The sequence below is a fragment of the Capsicum annuum genome, chromosome 2, assembly GCF_002878395.1.
Source record: "Capsicum annuum cultivar UCD-10X-F1 chromosome 2, UCD10Xv1.1, whole genome shotgun sequence".
In the NCBI taxonomy this organism is placed as follows: Eukaryota; Viridiplantae; Streptophyta; class Magnoliopsida; order Solanales; family Solanaceae; genus Capsicum; species Capsicum annuum.
The window spans coordinates 122,509,878-122,536,704 of NC_061112.1; the positions used below are offsets into that span (position 1 = coordinate 122,509,878).

General features: G+C 35.3%; 4 protein-coding genes and 1 pseudogene across 4 annotated transcripts; 1 reads left to right on the forward strand and 4 right to left on the reverse strand.

Annotated features, from left to right (window-relative positions):
• Positions 1–236: 236 nt before the first annotated feature.
• On the reverse strand, positions 237–2,017 carry LOC124895987 (protein SRG1-like; the record flags this gene model as incomplete). The annotated part of the gene is given in 3 exon segments (XM_047406788.1): positions 237–561; positions 895–1,142; positions 1,557–2,017. Coding segments are annotated over 3 exon segments (822 nt in total), but the record flags the coding sequence as incomplete, so codon positions are not given.
• Positions 2,018–2,212: 195 nt separating this feature from the next.
• Positions 2,213–14,214, reverse strand: LOC107859170. The gene is made up of 10 exons (XM_016704089.2): positions 13,894–14,214; positions 13,357–13,604; positions 12,652–12,976; positions 12,333–12,456; positions 8,756–9,078; positions 8,546–8,662; positions 7,109–7,147; positions 6,128–6,375; positions 4,243–4,567; positions 2,213–2,609 (listed from the first exon to the last, which is right to left on the reverse strand). The coding sequence occupies exons 1-10, from the start codon at positions 14,137–14,139 to the stop codon at positions 2,343–2,345; spliced, it is 2,262 nt and encodes a 753-aa protein (XP_016559575.2). The 5' UTR covers positions 14,140–14,214; the 3' UTR covers positions 2,213–2,342.
• Positions 9,082–10,145, reverse strand: LOC124895988 (codeine O-demethylase-like). The gene is made up of 2 exons (XM_047406789.1): positions 9,845–10,145; positions 9,082–9,521 (listed from the first exon to the last, which is right to left on the reverse strand). Exons 1-2 carry the CDS (start codon positions 10,085–10,087, stop codon positions 9,102–9,104), a joined length of 663 nt encoding a protein of 220 aa, XP_047262745.1. The 5' UTR covers positions 10,088–10,145; the 3' UTR covers positions 9,082–9,101.
• A 2,457-nt stretch (positions 14,215–16,671) lies between the features above and the next one.
• On the forward strand, positions 16,672–19,812 carry LOC107859171 (serine/threonine-protein phosphatase PP1 isozyme 3). Its single transcript, XM_016704090.2, has 2 exons — positions 16,672–16,979; positions 18,495–19,812. The coding sequence occupies exon 2, from the start codon at positions 18,525–18,527 to the stop codon at positions 19,437–19,439; it is 915 nt and encodes a 304-aa protein (XP_016559576.1). The 5' UTR covers positions 16,672–16,979; positions 18,495–18,524; the 3' UTR covers positions 19,440–19,812.
• Positions 19,813–20,190: 378 nt separating this feature from the next.
• On the reverse strand, positions 20,191–26,046 carry LOC107858078 (annotated as a pseudogene).
• Between the last annotated feature and the right edge of the window lie 781 nt (positions 26,047–26,827).

Consider the following 26,827-nt stretch of genomic DNA (forward strand, 5'->3'; position numbering starts at 1 on the left):
TCTGCTTCCACATTGCTCCAAGCATTTTCCTTTTCACAAAGAAAAGGTGAATAGTTTGAATCATGTGTAACTCTAAAGTCCTTTCAAGAAAATTCAGACTTTTAACATATGTGAAACATGATGAGACAGTGAATAAAACCAAACTTATAATCAATAACTTGCACGCAAAAATTGCAATATTCGCTACGTCGCCTCCCTTTGAGAAATCAGTAACTCAGTAAAAAGTTGTTATTTACCTCCATCATATCGCCAATATTCACAATCAAAGCATTTGGAAGGGGCTTTATAGGTACCCAAACATCGTCTTTTCGGACTTGGAGGCCATCAGTGTCATCTAACTGGAAAAGGATGGTGAGGGCATCAGCATCAGAATGAGGGCTAAAGCCAATGGTTTTGTGTGGTTCAGGGCAAGGTGGATAATAATTCATTCTCATTGTCTGCATACCGTCGCTGAATAGATCTGTCATTTCTTTTTCATCCATCCTTAAAGCCTTTCCCAGTTGACATAGGATTATCATTGCCAGGCTCTTGATTTCTTTGCTGTATGCTTCCATGATGTCCCTGCATTTCGAAACTATGCGATCATATCACACAAACATATATATATATATATATATATATATATATCAAGAGACGTGAGAGAGTGAAGGTCAAGGCACAAGTTAGAAATACAGGTTCTAAAATAAGGATAATAACAAGTATGATAACGAAGTCATATAGGTAACGAAGTCACTTTTCAGGTACAAAAGAGTAAAGTGACTTTGTTCACCTGTATCCAATATTCGGTGATCCTTTAAGCAATGAACTCTTGAACAGAACAATGTTTTTTTTGTGTGTGTGTTTGTAGGGGTTGGGGATGTTGTAACTTATAACCATGTTCTGAAAGATAAGCACCTGAGCTTTGAAGGCAACTTCTGAAACAAGTCCACTCTGCGGATACTAGGAGGAAGAGTCATTATGCCAAACATATCATTCCAATCAAGCTTCTGCTCCTCCGATACAACAAATGAGTTCCCAAAACCTTCAAAGCTGTCTTCCTGTTGCCATAGTTTCTTCTTTTCTTCCATTGGAAGTTTGAACAATTCTATAACCTCTCTCTTAAAGTCCTCCAGTATTGAAGGTGTCACTCCATGGTTTATAACCTAACATTCAACAGTCTGAGTTAATTTTTTAAACAACCACTCAACTAACAGTGTTTTTTTCTTATAATGTCACTTAATTGATGGTAATTATTTCAGAAAGTCATTTAGCCTTGTTTCATAATAGAAAAGTCTCTCAACTATTTCCATTTCATGTACCAAGTCACTTAACTATTGTTATTCCACCTACAAACGTCACTCAACCAATTCAAGTAATATTTCTGATAGATATTGCTGACCTGGAAACTTTTTTGAGCCATTTTTTCACGATTCATTCTAGTAATACAAAAAATAGGATAATTTAACTGTTAATTAATTAAATTAAATAGCTTTTTAATTTTCAAAAAATTGGGTACAACATAAATTAAATGACCACCCTAGATATGATTAGTATATAAAATATGAAGAAAATAAAACCTGGAGAAAACCCCATTGTTGGCTAGCTGAGTGAAGCTTTTGCCGTTCAGAATCCATGGAATCCCCTGATATCAACTTCTGAACATCGACAACTGGTACCGCGGATCCAGCAGATACAGCCGGAGATTCCTGTCCTGGATGGACGACATACCTGGCCGGAATATTGGTAAGTTTCTGTTTGGCAAGCTCTTGAACACTTGGAACTAATAGAGATTTTCCAAAGTTCATTTTTTCGGGCATTGATTCCATTTGTTCTTGTTGCAAATAAAGTCAAAATTTATAAATGTGTCGATGAAAACGAATAACCAAAACTAGACTTATAGATTGAAACTTTTAAACTGTAGATCCCATTTAGCTTTGAAGTTATCACATTCTTCCACAACATAGTATTAAAAGTCAATAAAGTTGATGTAATAGTAGTACATAGCTATTTCTTTGTATCATTGTCAGCTACCACATTTACATCGCCGTTGGAGCAGTACCACAACTCTATTCTAAAGTAACAAACAAAAATTCCATGCAGACAATTTTGAAAATTGAATTCAGATTTTTGTTACTACTAATATAAATCCAATTTAGAGGTCAGCATAGTTTGTGCCAATCCAAATCCGAACTATTTAGATACTTGATATGCTACTACTACAACACATGACATATACAATGAAATAAAGAGAGTATTTGGCTAATTTCCATCCAAAACAAATGGTCTTTAACTTATTATCGTATCAATATTAAAAACGTACTAGTAGAACATGCATTAAAAAAAAGTTCCAAAATGCAAAATCATCAATTGTTTCCATCATCTCCATTTCCAATCCTTATAGTATCGATGTATGATTTTCCAACGAGCTCTCGAGATAAAAATCCCTTAAAGTAATCAGCCACTCCAATCCTCCTAAATTGTGCAGGGCATTGAGGAGTGAGGAGACTAGGTGCTGGGCCAAAATCACCATCCAATTTGGGGCTAAAAAATGTTGCAATCGAGATCCTCTCTTTGTCCTCATTAACGACGGCTCGATGTTCGATGCTTTTGTAAATACCATTTGTCACAATCTGCAAAAAGAAAAACATCAACAGGAAAAAGATGCCATTCAGATATCTAGGAGTGCCCATCTCTCTTAAAAAGCTGACTTTGCTGGATTGTGAAGGCTTAGTCGAAAAATTCAGTACTAGAATTAAGTCATGGGAGTGCAGAAACTTATCATATGCAGGAAGAACTCAATTGGTTAATTCAGTATTGATGCACATTCACTCTTATTGATCGACTATCTTTCTACTGCCTAGGAAAGTATTGAAGAATATTGTCTCAATATGTAGGAATTTTCTATGGACTGGTCAAGTAAACACCAGTAAAACTCCATTAATAGCCTGGGACATGGCGTGCACGACTAAGAAAAAGGGCGGATGGGGGATTGGGGATTACTGATTGCTTACTTTGGAATGAAGCTGCAATATCAAATTATGCGTGGAACATAGCCAATAAGGCTGACAATTTATGGGTCAAATGAGTTAAGTTGATCATGAGTACTTAAAAGAGGTGCATTGGAAAGATTAAATCCCACCTCAAGACTACTGCTGATACTGAAGGAAAATTTGTACTACGAGAGATACCTTTTTGGGTGGATATCTGCATGATGACTGGTTGATGCAACATGCAAGAGGGAAGATAAACAACAAGGAGTGGCTATATGTGCCGAGGCAGAGTCAGAATTTCAAGTGAGGGGTTCAATATTCAAAGAAAACTAAGTCGAAGGAGGTTCAACACCTACTATAAGCACATGAAAAATAATTTTAATCATGTATAAATAGTATATTTTTCCGTCGAAGGGGGTTCGGACGAACTCCCTAAAGAGGGCTGGCTCCGCCTCTGTATATGTGGAGAGGGATCTTGCAGGATTGACCATGGCGGAAAGGAGTGTATAACAGCTTCATTACTTGGCTGGTTGTGCATAACAAAGTGCGAACCAGAACTAAATTGGCTAAATGGGGTGTGTTTCAAGATGATAGTTGCATATTATGTGGCCGTGCTCCGGAAATTACTGTTGCCTGTCCTTTTTCAGAGCAATTCCTAAATACAACGCTGGAATGGATGGGCATAACACTAGGGAGCTGCAACAGCTCTTGAAGAGAATGGCAAGATTAGTAGAGACTTGGTTTGGACAGCTTTAGCTGCATTTATCTATCACATATGGCAAGCGAGGAATGAAGCACTTTGGAATCAAGCAGTACCACGATCACATACGATGATCAAGAAGATAAAGGAGGAGTGTAAATATAGACGTTTTGATTTCATTAGAAGAAGAATCAATAGCAAAGATAGGCATTGGATAGAAAACTTATACTTGTAGATTATACATGCGTTGTATTAGATCGAGCTATGCGGTTGGGAGGAGCTTAGGCTAAGTAGAAGATTCTAACATTTGAGCATATTTGTAAGATGTGGAGTTGGATATAATAAAATGTGTTTGTTCGACCAAAAAAAAAAGGCATATGAAAGTTAGATATAACATGATTTTTGCTCACAAGTGAAGAAAACTCATCCTTTTCCTTAATTTTGACGAAAAATAGTTTCTGATTAAGAAATACTCCTAGAAAATAACTCTTTTTCATGGAAAATATCCCCCACCCCACCCCCCCACCCCCACGAATTTACTTCCCCCATATACCAAACATACTTATTTCTCACCTCTAAACTGTCTCCAATGTTGACAACAAAGGCGTCAGGAAGAGGTGTAACAGGAATCCAAGCACCATTTTTTTTAATTTGAAGGCCTTCAACTTCACTGACTTGAAGGAGTATGGTTAGACCAACAGAATCAGAATGAGGGCATAAGCCCATCACAAGCTCTGGTTCAGGACAAGGTGGATAGTAATTTATCCTCATCATTTGCAACCCTTCTTCAAATAATATATTTATATCTTCATCTTGCATCCCTAATGCGTTAGCCATTTTGTACAAAATTTTCATGGCAAGTTTCTTGAGTTCTGCTGAGTATTGTTCCAGCGCATTCCTTGATGGTCAAAGAATAATTTAAATAAAAAACGATCATGGTCCATAGATTATCTAGGAAACATTAAATTTTATGCACAACAAAAAGTTTATAGTATCAGGTAATTATAGAGTTAATTCAAGTGTATATCGTAATTCCTGGAGAAGAAAGAACGTCCATGACATACAAGTATATAACAACTTGCTAAGATAATGGAGTAGATCTCTAAAAACTTTAATTTATTACTCAGAAAATCTCTCTCAACTATCCACGTTTTATCAATTTAATACTTAAATCACAGGATGTTGTCATTACGTACTCCTGAACTATACCTTACAAGACATAGTAAACAGATTTGTAAAATATATATGACTACAAATTAATGAGTCTTTTTTTTTTCCAGACGACACCTGCTTATATTTTCGAGGAAATTTGATCTTTTGTTCACGTATAACTTAAATAAATATAAAAAAAAAAAAAAAACATTTTCAGATATCTTATGCATAAAAACAAATATTTTTAATTAAAAAAGACATAAAATAAAACTATAACGGCCCATAAATCATTGTAGTTTTACATGCATGAACTGAAAGTATCATGTTTAAAAGGATTAGGCACACGTATATCGATTATTGGTTGCAGCATAACCTTAGAGATAAAGATATCGACCCCAATATATGTTTGCAACGTGTGCTCGAAACTATCACATCCTGACAATCTATAATATGTGATCAAGCTTTTCTTAAAGGATATAAATATAAATATAAATTTTACTCTCTCCCTCCGTCTATTTTTATTTATTTATATACATTTAATAATATTTATTCAGTTAAAAAAAATTAATGAATAATTTACTTATTTTTATTCATTTTTACCTAACATTAAATACAATTCATTTATTAATTTATTTTTCAAAATATTAAATTTATTATATTTAAAAAATAATATGATAAAATTATTCCTATTATTTACTATTTCTTGACATGAATGTTAAGTCAATAATGGGCAACTATTGATGTACACAAGAAAGATGTAGCAATTTCTTGGTTAAGTAAAATTTCTTCATTTAAAGAAGATAAAATTGAAAAAGCAGTTTGAACAAAATAAAAAAGCTAAAACGGTATTAGGAATAGAGTGTAACTCATTTGTTTAAGACTATTAACTTGCCTGGTTACTACTAGTATGTAATGATAATGTAGAATTTAAATTTGATAAGTTTGATATTCGAAATATTTATTATTCTCTCTGTTTAAAATTATTTGTCACTTTTTCTGATTTGATACTTTCCTAAGAAAATATTGATTGACATGGTGATTTTATCATATTATTTTTATTAATTGATGTTTAGTAAAAGTACTGAAAAATAATTGATTGAATAAATGTCAGACCACAACATTAAGTATTATTTAGATACATTCTACATAATTTTAGTTTAAGCCCATAAAAATTTTAAAATTATCTTTAACTTTATCTCAAATATAAACCAGATAAATAAATTAAAATGACAAGAATAAAACATTAATATATTTTCACACACATGTGTGACTTGAGTGAGTGAGAGAGAGAGAAAGAGAGGGTTACCTAAGTGCAATAGGGAGCATTGGGAATAAGTGAGGCTTTCTCAAAATGGTAGGAAGAGTGATCATGTAAAGTATATCAGCCCAATCTAACTTTTGCTCTTCAGATACAACAAAGGCTTGCCCATATCCTTCAGAATCTCCTTCTTGTTGCTCAAACTTCTTCTTCTCTTCCATTGGTAAATCAAAAAATGCTTTGATTTCTGACTTCACTTTCTCCACCAACGATAAACTCACCTCATGATTCACCAACTGCACATGACGGTTGCTAAATCAGTACTCTGATCTGCGTCTTCATTTATGTGGTGATGTTTAGATTTTGAAAGTCAAAATAATTTCTTATTATTTTTTCACACGTCTTTTAAATATATCAGATTGTTAATTATTGAAAAAATCATGGATCACTAGCTGAAATATTACTCCCCAATAACCATTAAGATTTACTTTTAAAAAGTAAAAGTGTGCACCACCCAACAAGAAATTCAATGGATGTTAATCTGTTAATTAATATCTTGAGTTCAAAATAATAAATCAAAATATATGAAATGAATTTAAAAAAATAATTAAACAAAAAACGTACACATTAATTAAATATTCAAGTTCATAGAATTTATTAAATGTCTTTAAGAAATTTAATTTCATCATTATATTTAACTATATGAGGTGTTGGATTACTTCTTCCATGATCGAATAAATATGGCTTTTGTTGGAGGGATGGTACCTTAAACAATCAACAAATTAATACGTAGAATTGAAGTTGTCTGTTGAATGACTTACTTTCTTTTCAACGCCTTCGAGATAGAAGAAATCTTGTTCAAATTTTCATTTTCCTCTTTTTCTCACTTCAAACTCCAAACATAAAGGCTCAACAAAATTTTCTTGATTTTATTATGCGTTTACTCTTTGTACTATGAATTTTCTTAATATCTTTGTTGAAACCTATAAAATGAACAGTGTTTGATATAATATCATTAAAATATATAACCTGGAAAAATCCCCAATCTTTGCAAGCAAGATGAAGCTTCTTAAGCTCATCATCATCTCCAATTTGTAACAGTTTTTTCATGTCAATAATTGGAATTTGGGGCAATAACATGGAAGAATTATAGGATTGATTTTCGATATCATCACGAATATATCGCGGTGGCACGGCTGCTAGTGTTTGCTTTGCCAGTTCTTGAACGTTAGGAACTTTCAAAGATCCACCTAGCTTTCTTGACTTTGCTTCTTCCATAGATGAAGTTTTTTCCTTTAGCTTCTTCTCTTAGGAGAACTTGTTTTAGATGTATAGAGATGTCAACTGAAAAATGTCTTATTTGTATACATGCGAAATAATGGTCAAAAAAAGTAGGAAGTTTTATGAATTTTATATTTAGACTATCATTTAATTTGCGTTTTTACCTAAATTATTACTTCATAAATTATTTATCAAAGCATATCTTGAGTAGTAAGTAACTATCTTAAAAAATTCACTCAACTATAGAGAATTATACAGTAAAATCATTTAGCTAATTTGTTTTGAATCAATAAAATTACTCAACTTGAAGATTTATTGCTCAACCAAATTTGTCATTATAGAATATATGACATAATAAAATAGATTAAATCTTTATGTCATATAAATACGAATCAATAAAATAAAACAAAAGTAAAGAAGACACATATATATATATCTTACACCTATGACCTGACCCACCATTTTTTCAAAGATTCAACCATTTATTTTCTTGGGTACAATAGGAGGGAATAAAATGAAGAAGAGATCCAGGTGCAGAGAGAAAAATAAAGGCCAAGGAATAGAGAAATCTTAATAGCTTATTGGTTGATTATCTGAACTTTCACTTTACCAACGAGAGTTTGATTCCTATCATAATCCTCTTCTAACAGAAGTTTTGTGTTGTGCAAAACGCACCATAAAATTTTTTCATGGTTTTCTATATAAGTCAATAGCTTACCTAATGTATTTAATTGATCTGTCCCCATCCAAAAACGTGACAATACTTGATGAGTACATCACATAGCATACAAATAGGGCACCACACTAGATCATCTTAAAACAAAATAATTAGCGCAACGTACGAGGTGCAACCCAATTTAATATTGTCTAATTAGCCCACATACGTACTATATTTCATTTATGTCAATGCAGAAAGCTAAAAAACTGTCACTCATAATGAAATGAGGAGAACCCAATTTTTCTTCTTTACAGCGATAATGAAAACATGGGGACTCCAAATTACAACAGCAAGAGTAACTTAAATGTCAAAAATGCTGCCTAGGCTTCATCATCCCTCGCCTCTACCTTCATGAAATCAAGGTACGATTTTCCATCAAGTTTTCGTGCAAAAAAATCCTGTAAATATTTTTGTACGAGAACTCTTCGGAAAAGTGGAGGATTGTCTCGTCCGATGAGGCTGTGTGCAGGTCCTAACTCGGATTCAAGGTTGAATGTATAGAATGTAGCAACTGAGAGCCTCTCTTTGTCTGAGTTTACGATTGCTCTGTGCTCAATGCTCCTATAAACACCATTGCTCACTATCTGCCAAGTCAAATAAAACACATTTATGTACATATTTAAAAGTCGCTACCCTTTCACAAATCTGTTACTCAGTAAAAAGTAATTGTTATGTACCTCCATCATATCACCAATATTCACAATCAAAGCATTTGGGAGGGGCTTAATAGGCACCCAAATACCGTCTTTTCGGACTTGGAGACCTTCAGTTTCATTCAGTTGGAAAAGGACGGTGAGGGCATCAGCATCAGAATGAGGGCTAAATCCAATGGTTTTGTATGGCTCAGGGCAAGGTGGATAATAATTCATCCTTATTGACTGCACGCCATCACTGTATAGCCCTTCCATTTCCTTTTCATCCATCCTTAAAGCCTTTCCCAATTGACATAGGATGATCATTGCCAGGCTCTTGATTTCTTTGCTGTATGCTTCCATGATGTCTCTGTATTTCGAAATTATCCAATCATATCACACAAACATATATTGTATTAAGAGATGAGGGAGAGAGAAGACCAAGCCACAAGTTCAGTGATCGTTTAAGCAATGAAGTCTTGAAAATAACAATGTGATTTTTTTTCTTTTTTGCGTGTGTGTTAGGGGGTGGGGGTGTTGTAACCAAGTTCCGAGAGATACACCTGAGCTTTGAAGGCAACTTTTGAAACAAGTCCACTTTACGTATATGAGGAGGAAGAGTCATTATGCCAAACATGTCACTCCAATCAAGCTTCTGCTCCTCCGATACAACATTTAAGTGTCCGAAACCTTCAAAGCTGTCTTCCTGTTGCCATAGTTTCTTCTTTTCTTCCATTGGAAGTTTGAACAATTCTATAACTTCTCTCTTGAAATCCTCCAATAACAAAGGTGTCACTCCATGATTTATAACCTAACATTCAGCAATATGCTAGTTAATTTTTGCAAACCATCACTCAACTATCAGTCTTTTTCAAGATGTCACTCAATTGACAGTTGTTATCTCATAAAGTCACTCAACTTTGTTTTGTAACAGACAAAATCACCCAACTATTGTAATTTCACCAAAAAAGGTCACCGAACCAATACAAGCTATAACTGCGATAGATATTGCTGACCTGAAAACTTTTTTAAAAAATTGCTCATAACATAAATTAAATGACCACTCTAGATGGAACTATCCTAATCAAATTTGATCACTATATATAATTTTATATAAAATGAAGAAAATAAAACCTGGAGGAAACCCCATTGTTGGCAAGCAGAGTGAAGTTTTTGCAGCTCAGAATCCATGGAATCCCCTGATATCAACTTCTGAACATCGATAACTGGTACCGTGGATCCAGCAGATACAGGCAGAGATACCTTTCCTGGACGAACATACCTGTCCGGAATATTGGTGAGCTTCTGTTTGGCAAGCTCTTGAACACTTGGAACTAACATAGATTTTCCATTCAGTTTCGGAGGCGTTGATTCCATTCGCTCTTGTTGCAAATTAAATTGAAAATTGTTAATCTCTCAATGAAAACTCATAGACAAAACCAGACGTACATATATATTGAATCCTTTAAACTATAGATTCCATGTAGCTTTGGATTTATCAACTTCTTCCAAAACCATAGTACTTTTTTTCTTTTTATATAATATAGTAGTATATAGTTTTGTCTTTGCATCATCATCAGCTACCACATTTACATCCCCGCCAGCCGGAGGCCCAGAGCAGTACCTCAGCTCTAATCCAAGGTAACAAACAAAAACACCATGCAGGCCGATCGACAAACATAAATCCAGTTTCGAGTTCGGCATAGTTTGCACCAATCTGAATCCAAACTTTTTAGATATATACAATGAAACAAAGAGTGTGCTTGGTTAATTTCCATCCAAAACAAGTGCTCTTTAACTTGGTATCATATGAAGATTAATAATGTACCAGCAGGACATGCATCAAATTAATAGCATTCAAATTAAAATGAAACATTCAATTGCCCCCATCACCTCCATTTCTAATCGATCCTCGTAGTATCTGTATATGATTTTCCAACGATCTCTTGAGATAAAAATCCCTTAAGAGTAATCAGCCACTCCAATCCTACTATATTGTGCAGGGGTTTCAGCGTGGAAAACACTTTTCTTGCAATGTTTCGATATTAGCAATCAGAGAGTATCATGATGAAACTTTTTTTGTATTAAAAGAGATAAGACACTATTACCCCGGACTATAGCCAAAATTGCTTGGACACCCCTTAATTTCATGAGTGTCCACCTTTTGTGATTAGGTGGCCCAAAAAAACTTGTAATGAAGTTGTGTCATTAAAGGTGTCATGTAAGCACAAAGGTTGACAATAATACAAGAAATTGAGTTTAAGGTGTAATAGGATCCCGTGATATTAAAATGTGTCATAGCAACTTTGACTATAGTTTCGGGGGTAATAGCGACTTATCCCTATTAAAAATAATGTGCAAGTACTGTTCACAAGAGTATTTAATATGAAAAAAGTAAGATATAGTTGTCAGGAAAATAACCTCAATTCACAAGTGAGAAAAGTCTGTTTTCCCCTTTTTGGTAGAAAACTGCCTGGTAACCAAGTGCCAGAAATAACTTTCTCGTAGAGAATATGTTCTTGAAAGATATGTTTCGTTACACCAAACATGTATATACTAATTTCTAACCTCTATAATATTTCCAACGTTGACAACAAATGCATCAGGAACATATGGAACAAGAATCCAAGCTCCATCTTTCTTAATTTGAAGGCCTTCAGTTTCACTAACTTTGAAGGAGTATGGTTAGATCAACAGCATCAGTATGAGGGCATAAGCCCATCACAAGTTCTGGTTGAGGACAAAGAGCATTGGCGACCCCAGAAATTAAATATACAGTCATAATAGCTACATTTAACCTCTGTACACGTATAGTTTTCCGGTGGAGAGTGCACCAAACCACCCTTCGTCTAAGGTGGCTCCGCTGTAACAAGGAGGGTAATAATTCATTCTTTTCTTTGTGTCCCATCATCAAATAGTACATTCATATCCGCTGCTTTCATCCCTAATGCCATAGCCATTTTGTACATAATTTTCATGGCAAGTTCCTTTAGTTCTGCTCAGTATTGTACCAGCACATCCATTGATGGTCCAAGAATTTCAAAAATTGTATTGAACTCGGCAGCTTAAGTGGAGTGAGTAGAGCATTAGGTTGAAGGTATTTTTAGACCAAAAGGTAGAAGGAGGATATTTGCGAGCCATTTTTCAAACATTAGAGGGTATTTTTGGTCCTTTTCCGTTTTATAACTATGAGGAAACACTTGATATTATAAATATGTTTGATGATCATCTATGAGGAAACACTTGATATTATAAATATGTCTGATGATCATATATCAATATCTTACGTACCTACTTAATTAACATAATGTATCAATATCTTACGTACCTACTTAATTAACATAATGTAACTCAAATTCGAGTATTTCCTTCATACCAATATCAGTAAAATACTGTTACATCAGATGAATTGAAGAGTACTTTATTTTTCTTCTTTATAGTAATCAAACAGGGGAACACCAAATTACAACAGCAAGAGTACTAACTTATATGCAATCCCTCGCCTCTACCTTCATGAAATCAAGGTACGATTTTCCATCAAGTTTTCGTGAAAAAAAGTCCTGTAAATATTTTTTCACAGGAACTCTTCGGAAAATGGCAGTATTATGTGGTCCAATGAGACTCTGTGCAGGTCCTAATTCGGCTTCAACGTTGATGTTATAGAACGTCGCAACTGAGAGCCGTTCTCCGTTTGAGTTTACAATTGCTCTGTGCTCAATGCTTCTATACACACCATTGCTCACTATCTGCCAAGTCAAATAACGGATTTACGTGCACAGATATAAGTCTCAATTAAGCCCTTTCAAGAAAATTCGGAAGTCTTTTAAACGTGAAGCATGATGACGCTGTGAATAAGACCTACTTTAAGCACAAAGTTACAATTTTCACTACATTGCAACCCTTTGAGATCGAAATAAATTACTCAGGAAAAAGTTATTTACCTCCATCATATCGCCAATATTCACAATGAAAGCATTTGGGAGGGGTTTTATAGGCACCCACGCATCGTCTTTACGGACTTGGAGACCTTCAGTATCGTTCAGCTGGAGAAGGATGGTGAGGGCATCAGCATCAGAATGAGGGCTTAAGCCAATTGTCTTGTCTGGCTCAGGGCAAGGGGGATAATAATTCATTCTCATTGACTGCATACCATCACTGAATAGATCTCTTATTTCATTATCTTCCATCTTTAAAGCCTTCCCCAATTGACATAGGATGATCGTTGCTAGGCTCTTGATTTCTTTGCAATATGCTTCTATGATGTCCCTGCATTTCAAACACACGAACAAAATTAAGAGATGTGGAGGGGAAAGATCAAGGCACAGGGAAGAAATACAAATTTTAACAAAAAACACTGTTAACTAGTTTTGTTAGTCTCAAGAATATTATGGGTAAAGGTTGAAGGTTCATTATCATTCCTCCTCATTTTGTGTTTATAAATTATAAACCATAATAGTTCACCTATTTTCTTGTCTGTTGTACCTCAGGGAGAATAAAGTAAATGGAGCTTATTCCTGGTTAATGGTCCAAAGGACAAATTTGGATTACAAAAGAGAGAAGTGACTTAGTTCATCTATATCCACTAGTTCAGTGATCGTTTAAGCAATTAAACTCCATGTTCTGAGAGATAGTTAGGAGATAGGCACCTGAGCTTCGAGGGCAACTTTTGAAACAAGTCCACATTGCGGATAGGAGGAGGAAGAGTCCATAAGCCAAACATGTCGCTCCAATCAAGCTTTTGCTCCTCTGATACAACAAATATGTGCCCGAAACCTTCAAAGCTGTCTTCCTGTTGCCATAGTTTCTTCTTTTCTTCCATTGGAAGTCTGAACAATTCTACAACTTCTCTTTTGAAGTCCTCCAATAACCAAGGTGTCACTCCATGGTTTATAACCTAACATTCAACAATATGCTAGCAAATTCTACAACCTTTTTACAATCACGAAGCTAGCTCTACCACGAAAAAGTAATTTTTCTAAACTAATACTCATACAACCAATAAATGAGATGTAATATAATCCATTTTAGACTCCATTATTGTGATATATTGTGGTCTAAGTTTCAACATGTCCTTTAACATTAAGCATAATATCACAATAAAGGGGTCTAAAATGGTATAAATGTCAAGGACATCGTCTTAGAGGTTTCATTTGAACTAAATAGATGCAATCCTAAAGTCAAACCTGGAGGAAACCCCATTGTTGACAAGCAGAGTGAAGCTTTTGCAGCTCAGAATCCATGGAATCCCCTGATATCAACTTCTGGATATCGATAACTGGTACGGCGGATCCGGCAGATACAGCCGGAGATTCCTGTCCTTGACGGACGTACCTGGCCGGAATATTGGTAAGGTTCTGTTTGGCAAGCTCCTGAACACTTGGAACTAACACAGATTTTCCAAAGTACATTTTTGCTGGCGTTGATTCCATTTGGTCTCTATTGGTTTTTAACTTTGAAATTGGAGATAACAAAAAGAGTAGGAGAAAAATAAAATGTGTCAATAGTGTTATAAAGGAAATTATTTTATTAATAACTCAAAATATATATTTATAGCTAAATTTCTAACTATACTTTAATTAAATTAAGATAATTAGTCCTTATTAAAAAAAATAAAGGACAACTAATTTCTAAGTCTAGCCACATCTAATAATTTAAAATTACTAAAATTGTCTACTCCTACTTTATTTCTAATAATTTAAAACTACTAAAATTATCTACTCCTACTTTATTTCTGAGACATATCTTCAACACTCCTCCTTGAATCAGAAATTATAAATTATAGTCTCAACTTCAGATAAAAAATTATAGATTGTAGTCTCAGCTTTGGCTGAATTTGACCTCTTAAAAAAATCTGTTAATTTATCTTTGTTTTTGCAAGGCTTGTGTGTATCTTTTGTTAGATTAAATAAGAAATTTTTGTCTCTCATATCAACTTTGGCTGAATTAACCTCTTGAATAAATCTGCTAATTTATCTTTGTTCTTGCAAGACTTGTGTGCATTTTTTGTTGGATGAAATAAAAAACTTTTGCCTCTCCTATCAACTGAAATTGTTTTGATTGCAATGTTCCTTTTTACTGATACAGAAATATAATCACCATTCTCAATTTTAATTTCTTATTTTTTGAAGGCAGAAACTCTTTAAATAGAATCTTGTCATATGTCATGTGGTTTGTATAATCACTATCAATCATCCAAAAATCAGATTTCTTGATTAAAGAATATGTTGCCATAAATAAGTGATCTTGTCATGATCAAGTTGATTGCAAATCTTGCATTGTGCATCTGGTCTCTTCCAATATTTAAATGGAGGATGACCTATTTTGTCACAGTGCTGACAAAGTCGATAATTTTTCATTAAATTATTATCCTTGCTTTGAGTCTTATGATAGGCCACCAAAGCTTCTTCAACCATATCATCTTGTCTTATAAGCCTTCTTTACTCTTGCGTCTGCAACGTATTTAACAATTCTACCAAGGTGATATTGGATAGATCTTTTTCGTTTTCAAGGTAGTTATTGATACTTCGTATCTTTCAGGCACCGTAACAAGATTTTTTCAACAATTTTCGATTTTTTAAATTTTGTGTCAAGCAACCTTACCTTATTAACAATGCTAAGAAGACGGTCTGAGTACTCTTTGACGGTCTCAGATTCCTTCATTTTTTGCAATTCGAATTCTCTGATTAGATTTTACACCTTCATGCCTTGTATTTTTTCATCTTCGGTATATTCTTCATTCAAATAATTCCAAATTTTTAACTACACTCTAATTTAAATTGGAATAACTAATTTTTATTAAAAAATAAAAAGATAACTAATTCCTAAATCTAAGCCCGAATTCTAATAATTTAAAACTACTAAGATTATCTACTCCTACTTTATTTCTCAGAAATATCTTCAACAGTCTCTTGTTGTAATTTGGAAAACTATTAATGTTTGAATCTTGATGAAAACACATAGGCAAAACCATACTTATATATTGAATCCTTTAAACTATAGATCCAATTTAGATTTGGTTTTATCAATTTCTTCCAAAGCGATAGTAGTGATATTATTTATCAAGTTGTAAATTTTATATATTTTTGTATAATATAGTTTATATGATTTTGTCTTTATATTATCATCAGCTACGACATTTAGATCGCCGCCAGAGCAGTCCCACAGCTTTGTTCCAAACTACTAACAAACAAAACTACCATGTAAGACTGAGTTAGTTTGAAACTTAAATTTATCTCAGATTTTTGTTACAACTAGTCCAATATATATCCGGTTAATATCTAATTATTGAAAGTATTTCCAAAAGAAAAGAAATTTTAATCTACAAATACACATATATTAGACTTTAGATTTTATTAAGTTGTGTTCTCTTGATATGTTAAAAATAATAAATAAAAATAAAAATTTAATTGAGAAATTAATCACAAGTAAAATTGAATGAATGAAGTATATTTTATTATTAGGATAACTATGGAAACACTCTTATCCTATTTAGCATAAATTTTAATTAATTATAATTTATAATTTCTTACTAATTAAATATAATTTTTCTCTCCTTTATTTCCGTCCATTAATTTTCTCTTTCTTTGTCTTCTATTTCTCTTTCTTCTTTGTTTTTTTAATTTTTTAATTTTTTTTCCTTTTCTTTTTTGTTTTTTCTTTTCCTTTTTTTCCATTTCTTTTCATTTTTTCTATACAATGATTTTTTTTTTTTTACTTTAAATCGAAAAATGTTACATGAAATTTAAAATAGGGAGAAAACTACTAATTAAACAAACATCAGTGCCAAATCTACAAAACAACACCTAATTTAACAAAAAAAATTATAAAATAATGTGTTTCTTTAGATACACTCAGTATTATATGTTTTAACGTTACCTAATATAGCACACATTCATGAATCTAAAGATACACGTTATTTCTTTTTTATATAGAACATGCATGAACATATGTAAATACACGATCTCAATTAATATATCTGAGCTACACAATATATTGTAATTTTTTGAAACTTATATTACGCCTTACAATTATGGTCAATCTATGGTCTAAAGATTGATATCTTTATGATTTTTCAAAGATAATTCCATCCATTAATTTTTCTATATACCCTACCCACCCGACCAAGTTGAAACAGAAACCCCACCCACTTAATAAAAAAAAACCTAACTCATTTCTCCCTTCATTCAAATCACCCCACTGAAATTAGGGGAAAGAACCCAAAAACTCAGCTAGGGTTCCGGCGAGCTCCAATTGGTCTCGAAAATCTCAGGTAACTTTCAATTACTTTCTTCCCTTTTTTCTTTTAACCATCTTACTCATTTTGTCCTTGATGTTCTGTATATGGAGAAATCATAGGTCCATTTTGTAATCCACGTGACTCACACCAGAATCCTATATTTTACTTCACTACTTTCTCCGTTTCCAAAAGAATGATCCTTTCCTTTTTTGATATTACTTTTATTACTACTTTCCGCGTGACATGTTTAAGACAGCAAGTCTAAAGATATTTTGGTATATTTTACATAATTTTTAATTCAAGTTAAGTCAAAACTTTTTTTGTTTTTTGAAACTGAGGGAGTAAGTGATTTTTGTCTTTGTTGGTCCCCAAATGGTTGTTGTCTCTGTAGGATTTTAAAATGTGATCATATGATTGAGATATTTGTGATGCGTTTCCTATCGCAAGAGTTTATACTAGCTAGCTAGTTTCGTCTTAGTAGTCTAATTTATTAAAGCTTTGGTTAATGGTTGGAAATGATCAATTTGTTAACGATAATTTAGCTTTATCTCCGTCTTTTAGAAAGTTCAAGAATCCCATCTAACTAATTATCAAAGTCCAACAACTGATTTAAGATCAGGATAGTTGATATGTCATACATCAAATATCTTAGTCCTAGAGGTTAGTCTCAATGTTGATTTTCACTGACTCTGTTAACAGTAGTAGATGGTGAGTCCCCCTTTACGTAGATAGCGGGTCTTCCTTTAGATAGTGAACAAGTAGAACTGTAGGAACTAAGCGATAAATTGTTTCTTGATTTTCTAAACTAGACAAGTAAAAATAGATATCTATTTTTAGTATAGTGAACGAGTAGAACTGTAGTTTGTTTCCTAAACGTAAGAAATTCAGCAAGCAAAGGCCAATCTATCATGTTTCTGCAATGCGTATGATCAAGTAACAGAATGGGATGCGAAGGCGTCCAATCTTGATGACATAGACCTTGCGAACAACCGTGAACAATCTAGAGAAAAAAACTTAACAAGGCTCATGCTGAGTATATATGTTAAGCGGATTGCTTTACAACTCTATGCTTATGCAAAAATCCAAAGTTAAATGATTTTTTGAAGGAGACATGAATACTAAGTACTTCCATGTACAACATTATTGGAGATAGAAGGAAAAAACTCCAACTCCGTAGAATTAAGAATTCAAGAGGCTAATGGATTAACGATGACCTGCAGATCAGTAAGGCTACTATTAATCACTTCCAGAATTTCTTAACTCCAAGAACATCAAAGTCAGAAAAGAGACCTTGGACTGCATCCCCTCCCTTGTTACTTAGGAGGATAATGAATGACTCACTTCTAGCCCTTCTTTTCATAAATAGAATCTTTAGCTTTCGAGAGTCAAACATGACATATATTGTTCAAATGTAAGAACGCAATGTCGCCATTCATAGTCACTAATTCAAGTAACTATTCTAAAATTAAAAAAAAAAAGACTTTTTCCCATCTAATTACATGCTCTGTCTGTTTCAACTGATATTTGACATTGTTGGAGTGTTTTTAGTGGATTGAAGGAGGGTAGCAGGGGCGACTCATGGACCCTGCAGCTGTTGATAGGATTATTGAGAAGCTATTGGAAGTTCGATCATCGAAGCCTGGCAAGTTGGTGCAGCTTTCCGAGTCTGAAATCAAGCAACTATGTGTTGCCTCTAGGGATATCTTTGTCAAACAGCCAAATCTCCTTGAACTTGACGCACCCATCAAAATTTGTGGTGACATTCATGGGCAGTACAGTGATCTGTTGAGGCTTTTTGAATATGGTGGTTTTCCTCCGAAGGCTAACTACTTATTTTTAGGTGATTATGTAGATCGTGGGAGGCAGAGCTTAGAAACAATATGCCTCTTGCTTGCCTATAAGATTAAGTATCCTGAGAACTTTTTCCTGCTTAGAGGAAACCATGAGTGTGCTTCTATAAATAGGATATATGGGTTCTATGACGAGTGTAAGCGCCGGTTCAACGTGAAACTATGGAAGTCCTTTACAGACTGTTTTAATTGTCTTCCTGTGGCAGCACTTATCGATGAGAAGATATTATGCATGCATGGGGGTCTCTCCCCTGATCTTTCTAGCTTGGATCAGATTCGAAACTTACCACGTCCAACTGCCATCCCAGACACTGGTTTGCTTTGCGATTTACTTTGGTCGGATCCTGGTAAAGATGTGAATGGGTGGGGGATGAACGATAGAGGAGTTTCATATACCTTTGGCCCTGATAAAGTTTCCGAGTTCTTGACAAAGCATGACTTGGACCTTGTATGTCGTGCCCATCAGGTCGTGGAGGATGGTTATGAATTCTTTGCTGAGAGGCAGCTTGTCACCATTTTTTCAGCACCCAACTACTGTGGAGAGTTTGACAATGCTGGCGCTATGATGAGTGTTGATGAAAACTTGATGTGCTCTTTCCAGATTCTTAAGCCAGCTGAGAAGAAAAATAAGTTTATGATGTGAGAAGATGCTGAGGAGGTCACCTTCTTCCCTGTCGTTGGCATATAACGGGTGCTGAGTTGAATAAAAATCGTCCCTCTTGTTTACTATTATTATTACTCGATGATGCCATGTTCTTAGTGATGTGGGAGGATGTACCTGTTATAATCCATCTCAGCAACATCTGTATTTCAGGAGTTTCACGATAAACCATACTTGGAGGTTTTCAGTATATTTTTGGGAGGAAATCTTTTCGAAACTCGAAGGATGTTCGGATTATAATTAGAGTTTTCATGGTAAAAATGTATGACGTTGCCCAGTTTGGAGGATTGCAAATTGTTTCGACAATGTATGGATGGTGAACTTTACATGTAGCAAGTATTCAAATTTTGTACCATTCAAAAGTTACCATTAGTGCAATTTTTAATGAGATAAGGCACAAGTACCCCTCAAATTATACACGAAGTTCTTGCGACGCACTTAAATTTTGTGGGGCTTTATTACCCTCTTAAAACTCATTTTTTCTGTAATTTTGTGCTCTTTTGTGCTGACACAGCTGCCAAAAGGAGCACACAAGTGCAGAAAAAATGAGTTTAGGGTAGTAGGTCTTTTCGTAAAGTTTAGGTGTGTCGCATCAACTTCAAGTATAATTTAGGGATACTTGTGTCTTATCTCATTATTAATCAAACTAACTTTTAAACTATATATTGTTTTAATATTTTTTTTCACTACACCAATATAGTAGAAGAGTTAAATAAACATTTTAAACCCTGAATCGAGTCAAACACAGCCATGCATAAGGAGATAGAGAATGGGCGTTGTTTTCTTCTTCTTTATTACAGTCGTCATATAGTGAACTCAAATTACGATAGGAGTAACTTCTAAAAGTAAATCACTGGACAAAGATAAGCTAATAAACAACTAAAGTAACAAATGCTACCACGGATTCATCACCTCTTACCTTCATGAAATCCACGTATGATTTTCCATCAAGTTTTCGTGCTAAAAAATCGTGTAAATATTTTTGCACTGGAACTCTTCGGAAAATTGGAGGATTGTTTGGTCCAACGAGGCTGTGTGCAGATCCCAGTTCGGAGCCAAGGCTGGAGGTATAGAATGTTGCAACAGAGAGCCGTTCTTCGTTTGAGTTTACAATTGCTCTGTGCTCAATACTTCTATAAACACCATTGCTCACTATCTGCCTAATCAAGTACAACACATTTACCTACACAGACTTCAAATGATTTTTCACGAATAATAATTACGAGTGTTTAGTAGGTGACAAAGTGAACAAAATCAAGCTTAACCAAAAGACTACAATTTTCACTACGTCGCCACCCTTTCAGAAAACAGCTGTTCAGTAAAAAAATGTTATTTACCTCCATCATATCGCCAATATTCACGATCAAAGCATTGGGGAGGGGCTTTATAGGCAACCAAATATCGTCTTTTCGTATTTGGCTGCCTTCAGTTTCATTTAGTTGGAAAAAGGATGGTGAGGGCATCAGCATCAGAATGTGGACTCATGCCAATGGTTTTGTATGGCTCAGGGCAAGGTGGATAATAATTCATCCTTATTGACTGCACACCATCAACGAATAGATCTCTCATTTCCTTTTCGTCCATCCTTAGATCCTTTCTCCAATTGACATAGAATGATCATCGCTAGGCTATTGATCTCTTTGAAGTATGCTTCGATGATGTTCCTGCATTTCAAAACTATTCAATCATATTCACACAAACATATACATTACGAGACGAGGAGAGTGATTTAAGAACAAGTTACAAAATACAAGTTCTAACAAAAAGCTTAGTTGACAAGTCTGGTAATTGATCTCAAAGAATATTAATTATGGCGGCTCAACGTTCATAATTATTCCTCCTTATTTTGTGTTTATTAATTAATTAACCTTAAGATCTTATTCTGGATAAAAGAATCTGTTGCTGAAATGATCACTGAAATAATAGACACAAGGAGAATAAAATCAGTTCTCTTGAATTTTCTGATACACAAAACAAAAAAGAAAAAAGAATAGAATAAATTTGTTCACTTATTTCCAGTAGTTCAGTGGTTGTTTAAGCAATGAACTCTTGAAAAGAGCTCGTGAATTTTTCGTTTTTCGGTGGGGGTAACTATGTTCAGAGAGACAGTATGAGAGATAGTATAACAAACCTGCACGACCACGGGGCAACACTACGCCGCAGCAACAGAGACAAACAGCCCCTTACATACTTGGACCAATATGTGGTCCCAAATGCCAAGCAAGGGCCAGCTGTGCCAGTACCAGCAGCACCAGTAGCACCAGGCAGTGCTGCCAGGAGCTCTGCAACATAACTTATCTATATAATCAAAAGGGATGCTACCAAGGAGGATCATGGATGAAGTTGTCTTTTAATTTCTTAGCTTTGTAATAGTCTGGAATCTCCCTCCATTCTTATTTTTTTTTTTTTTCCTTTTTAGCTTGTCTATAGCTTTCAGTAATTGTAAGTTGTTCTCTATCTTTCAATACAAGTTAGTTTGTTCCATTTAGTTCTTTCATTGAACCTCCTCTACCAATGGGTGATGGTGCTCACAATACTCATTTACGGACATTGGACGATGCCGTCAAACATCTGCAAGAAGAAGTTGCTTCTCACAGTAAGTCCTTTGATTCCATTAACACCACTCTTCAAGATATTTTGTCTCAACTTTCCACCCTTCAGAACCAGCATCAAACCTCCCCAGCCTCTGAAAAAAGCCCTAATATCAGCTATCAAGCTTTGTCTGGTGGACCTTCCACCATCACTTCTCTTCGATTCACATGTCAGGTCAAAGGCCACACGACTCAAGTTCTTATTGATGACAAGGGCACTCACAATTTTATCACTTCTCGTGTTGCAAAATCTCTTAAACTACCCATTGAATATTCTGCCAAATTCTCTATTTTGGTGGGTAATGGTCACAATCTTCCATGTTTGGGTGTCGTCCGTGATCTTTCCATCACTATACAAGGCCACACTTTCTCTACAGACTTCGTTGTTATTAATTTTCATGGTTCTGACTTGGTTTTAGGGTTGATATGGTTGGCGACTTTGGGTCCAATCATGACAGATTATGCCCAACGTCTCTTTCAATTTGATTTCCAAGGGAAATATGTCTCATGGTCTGGAGATCCTTCTCCTACACCGCAACAATTCCAACCTTCTGTATTATGTTGTTTTAACCAAACAGATTCCATTTCTTGTTTGCTTCGTTTGGAGCTTTTGTCTCAAATGAAATCCCTAGAATCAGACCACCCACCTTCTCTTACCCAGCTGCTCGACGGTTATCTGGATACGTTTGTGTCTCCAACAGCTCTACAACCTTCACGTCCTCAAGATCACCACATTCCGTTATTTCCTGGCTCTACCCCCGTGAATGTCCGCCCATATTGCTATCCTCATTTTCAGAAAGGTGAGATTAAACGCTTGGTCTAAGATATGGTCAAATCTGGTGTCATTCGACCTAGTTTCAGCCCTTATTCATCCCCTATTTTGCTGGTGCATAAGAAAGATGACACTGAGCAGCAACGTTGGCTCAGCAAGTTGATAGGTTTTGATTTTGAAATCTTATATCGTCCTGGCAAGCTGAACTCCGCTTCTGATGCGTTATCTCGAGTTCCCACTATGCTTGCTTTAACTCTGGCAGTCATTGAGATAGCCTTGATCCACAAATTGCGACAACTTAATAGAACAAATACAAATTTACTTGACCTTCAGCAACAGTTGTCTACTAACCTTGCCTCGTTGCCCCACTTCTCTTTTCAAGACAGTCTTCTGCTCTTTCGAAACTGCTTGGTCATTCCCCCCGATCCTGACATCAAGAAGATACTCTTGGAGGAATTTTATTCTTCAAAAATTGGTGGACATGCGGGTATTTCAAGAACTTTTCACCGTCTTTCCTCTAATTTTTATTGGTCAGGGATGCGCAATGATGTCAAAGAATTTGTTCTAACCTGTCAAATATGTCAACAAATGAAGGATACCTGTTCTAAGCCTGCTGGTCTTCTTCTTCCCCTTCCCATTCCATATACTATTTTTTAGGATATTTTGATGGACTTCGTAACTGGTCTTCCACCTTCTTATGGTCACACTGTTATACTAGTCATTGTAGATAGACTCTCAAAGTATGGACATTTCATTGCTCTGCCAACAAAGTTTACAAGTCATAAGATTGCAGAGGTGTTTGTGCAGGAGTATATCCGACTCCATAGCTTTTCTTCCATGATTGTCTCTGATCGTGATCCCATCTTTTTGTCTGAATTCTGGGCTGAAATTAATCGGTTACAAGGGACTCAATTGGCTAAAAGTTCAGCCTATCACCCTTAATCAGACGGTCAAACGGAGGCTCTTAACAAATGCTTGGAGATGTATCTCCGCTGCTTTGCAGCTGATACTCCTTCCAGGTGGTTTCATCTTCTTCCATGTGCGGAGTTTTGGTATAACATCTCTTACCAACACAACTCTAAGGTAACTCCTTTTGAGGTGGTGTATGGTCGTTCTCCCCCGATAATTGATCGATATATTATGGATGGCAACACTCCACCAGCTGTGGCTGATTCACTTAGGCAACGTGATGATACTTTGGCACTGCTGAAGTCTAATTTGCAGTTTGCTCAGGCTCGTATGAAGAGATACACTGACAAAGGCGGCAAGGATGTGGCATTTTAGGTTGACGATTGGGTCTTTGTTCGTTTGCGTCCTTACAGACAACTTTCTCTCCGCCTCCAATGTCGTACCAAAATCAGTCGACGATTCTTTGGGCCATTTCAGGTGCTTCAACGAGTTGGTGAGGTCGCTTATAGGTTGGACCTCCCACCTTCATCGAAAATTCACCCTGTATTTCATGTCTCCGTTCTTCGCAGATGTTTGGGTACTCCGGACCAACAAGTCACTCCTATTGATCTCCTTGATCATTCTTCCTCACTCATGCTCTCCCTTGAATCAATTCTAGACAACCGCACCATTACTAGATGCGCACATCAGGTGCTGCAATTTTTTATCAAGTGGCAGGGGCTACCTCTTGAGGATGCTACTTGGGAGGATTCTCACTCTCTCCGTCAAAGGTTCCATGACTTGAACCTTGAGGACAAGGTTCGTCTTCCTGAAGGCGGCAATGTAACAAATCTGCAAGACCACGGGGCGGGGCAACACTACGCCGCAGCAATAGGGACAAACAGCCCCCTAAATACTTGGACCAATATGTGGTCCCAAATGCCAAGCAAGGGCCAGCTGTGCCAGTACCATTAGCCCCAGGCAGTGTTTCCAGGAGCTCTGCAACATAACTTATCTATATAATCAAAAGGGATGCTACCAAGGAGGACCATGGATGAAGTTGTCTTTTAATTTCTTAGCTTTGTAATAGTCTGGAATCTCCCTCCATTCTTGTTTTTGTTTCCTTTTTACCTTGTCTACAACTTTCAGTAATTGTAAGTTGTTCTCTATCTTTCAATACAAGTTAGTTTGTTCCAGATAGGCACCTGAGCTTTGAAGGCAACTTCTGAAACAAGTCCACTTTGCGGGTATATGGAAGAAGAGTCATTATGGTAAACATGTCATTCCAATCAAGCTTCTGCTCCTCTGATAGAACGCCTGCCTGCCCGAAACCTTCAAAGTTGTCTTCCTGTTGCCATAGTTTCTTCTTTTCTTCCATCGAAAGTCTGAATAATTCTATAACCTCTCTCTTGAAGTCCTCCAATGAAGGTGTCACTCCATGGCTTATAACCTAACATTCAACAATATTCTACAACCTTTTCACAATACAAAGCTGGCTCTACCAGAAAACAAAGAATAACTTTTCAGAAGTGATAGTCTTTTGATCATAACGGCCAATAAATGAGAAGGACCATACGTTTTAGACTCCATTTTATTTTATGATAATTAGATAGTTCAAACTTTTGGGGAGCTGAAAATAAGTAGTGTGCGTTTTAACATGTCTTTTTGGTGTATAACTTGAACTAAATAGATGAAAATTATGCGAAGAATCTTAAGAGTTTGTTTGGCCAAAGTAGCCTCTTAGAAAAAACCTTTTGAAGAAAAGCCTCTTGGACTTCCCAGAAAACCATTTTCCATGCAAAAAAAATTTGTTAGTCCCAAACACACCCGAATAAGTATACAAATCATGAAGAAATTAAACCTGGAAGAAGCCCCATTGTTAGCAAGCAGAGTGAAGCTTTTGCAACTCATGAGAATTCCCTGAAAACAACTTGTGGATATTGATAACTGGAACTGTAGGAATCGCCACTCCAGCGGATGTGGCCAGAGATTCTTCTTGTGGGTGGACATACCTAGCTGGAATATTGGTTAGGTGTTGTTTGGCAAGCTCTTGAACACTTGGAACCAGCACAGATTTCCCAAAGTTCATTTTTATTGAGCTTTTCCTTGCAAACTTGAAAATTACTAGTATTAATTTAGCTTTGGATTTTAACAATTTCTTCCAAAGCCATTTATTCATCACGTAGCAGTAATTTCCTTTTATATATATGATGGACGATACATATATTTGTTTTTTATAATCGTCAGGTACCAGATTTACATCACCACTGGAGCAGTACCGCAACTCTATTTGACCATTGACTCGTCCTCATCTTCACAATAGCATCACCATTGACTTCTTCAGAAATCAAGGTACGATTTTCCATCAAGTTTTCACGCAAAAGTAAATCCTTGAAATATTTTTTCGTGGCAAATTGCAGGATTATATATTATGGTCCAATAAAGTTGTATGCAGAGCCCAATTCTGCGTTAAGGTTGGAATTATAGAATGTTGTAATAATTATAAATTAAACATCATTATATTGTTTAATATCTATCAAGTAATCAAATAAAATTCACGTGATGTGATATTTATCGTTATCAAAATCAATGAACACAGACCTTTGTCCAGATTATAAAATCAATGGAAGGTCTAAGACGAGAAAGCTTATCCTATGATAATTCATTTGCAATCCCAGCAAAAATGTCATTTTCCTCTTTGGTGAAGACAATCATATGTCCAGGTGATACAAGTATGATCATGATCATAACACTTTTGAGTATTTTTGAAGACTAGTCACTAAAGGGCTCTTTTGTCATTTCTCTATTATTTGTAATGTTGTATAAATAGAACCTTTTAGGGTTTATTTTCTTAGTTTATGCTTGATATTAAAGACACTACTCTTGTGAGAGAGTTCTTAAAACTTAAATTAGGGCATAGCATAAGGGTGGATTCTCTTGTGTGTTGCAAAGCTTCAGACTTTGGTGCTTTGAGAGGTGGATTCCCCTCTTGTGTTATTGTAAGAGTTAGGTGTTTGTTGTATGAAGTGTTAAAGGTCCAAGAGTGAATATTCTCTTGGGTTGTTAAGACTACATCAACATGTGTCTAACTATCTATCTTTGTTTCTTGTCCTAATCTT

Coding starts and splice junctions, on each gene's coding strand:
- LOC124895988 (XM_047406789.1), bottom strand. CDS start 10,087: ATGGAATCAACGCCTCCGAAACTGAATGGAAAATCTATGTTAGTTCCA. Junction 9,522..9,844: donor AACAATGGGGTTTCCTCCAG/GTTTTATTTTCT, acceptor GCTGAATGTTAG/GTTATAAATCATGGAGTGAC.
- LOC107859171 (XM_016704090.2), top strand. CDS start 18,525: ATGGACCCTGCAGCTGTTGATAGGATTATTGAGAAGCTATTGGAAGTT.
- LOC107859170 (XM_016704089.2), bottom strand. CDS start 14,139: ATGGAATCAACGCCAGCAAAAATGTACTTTGGAAAATCTGTGTTAGTT. Junction 9,079..12,332: donor CGAATTAGGACCTGCACAGA/GTCTCATTGGAC, acceptor CGAAATACAGAG/ACATCATGGAAGCATACAGC. Junction 6,376..7,108: donor AAGATTGGGGATTTTTCCAG/GTTATATATTTT, acceptor CGTCATGTGCAG/TTGGTGAATCATGAGGTGAG.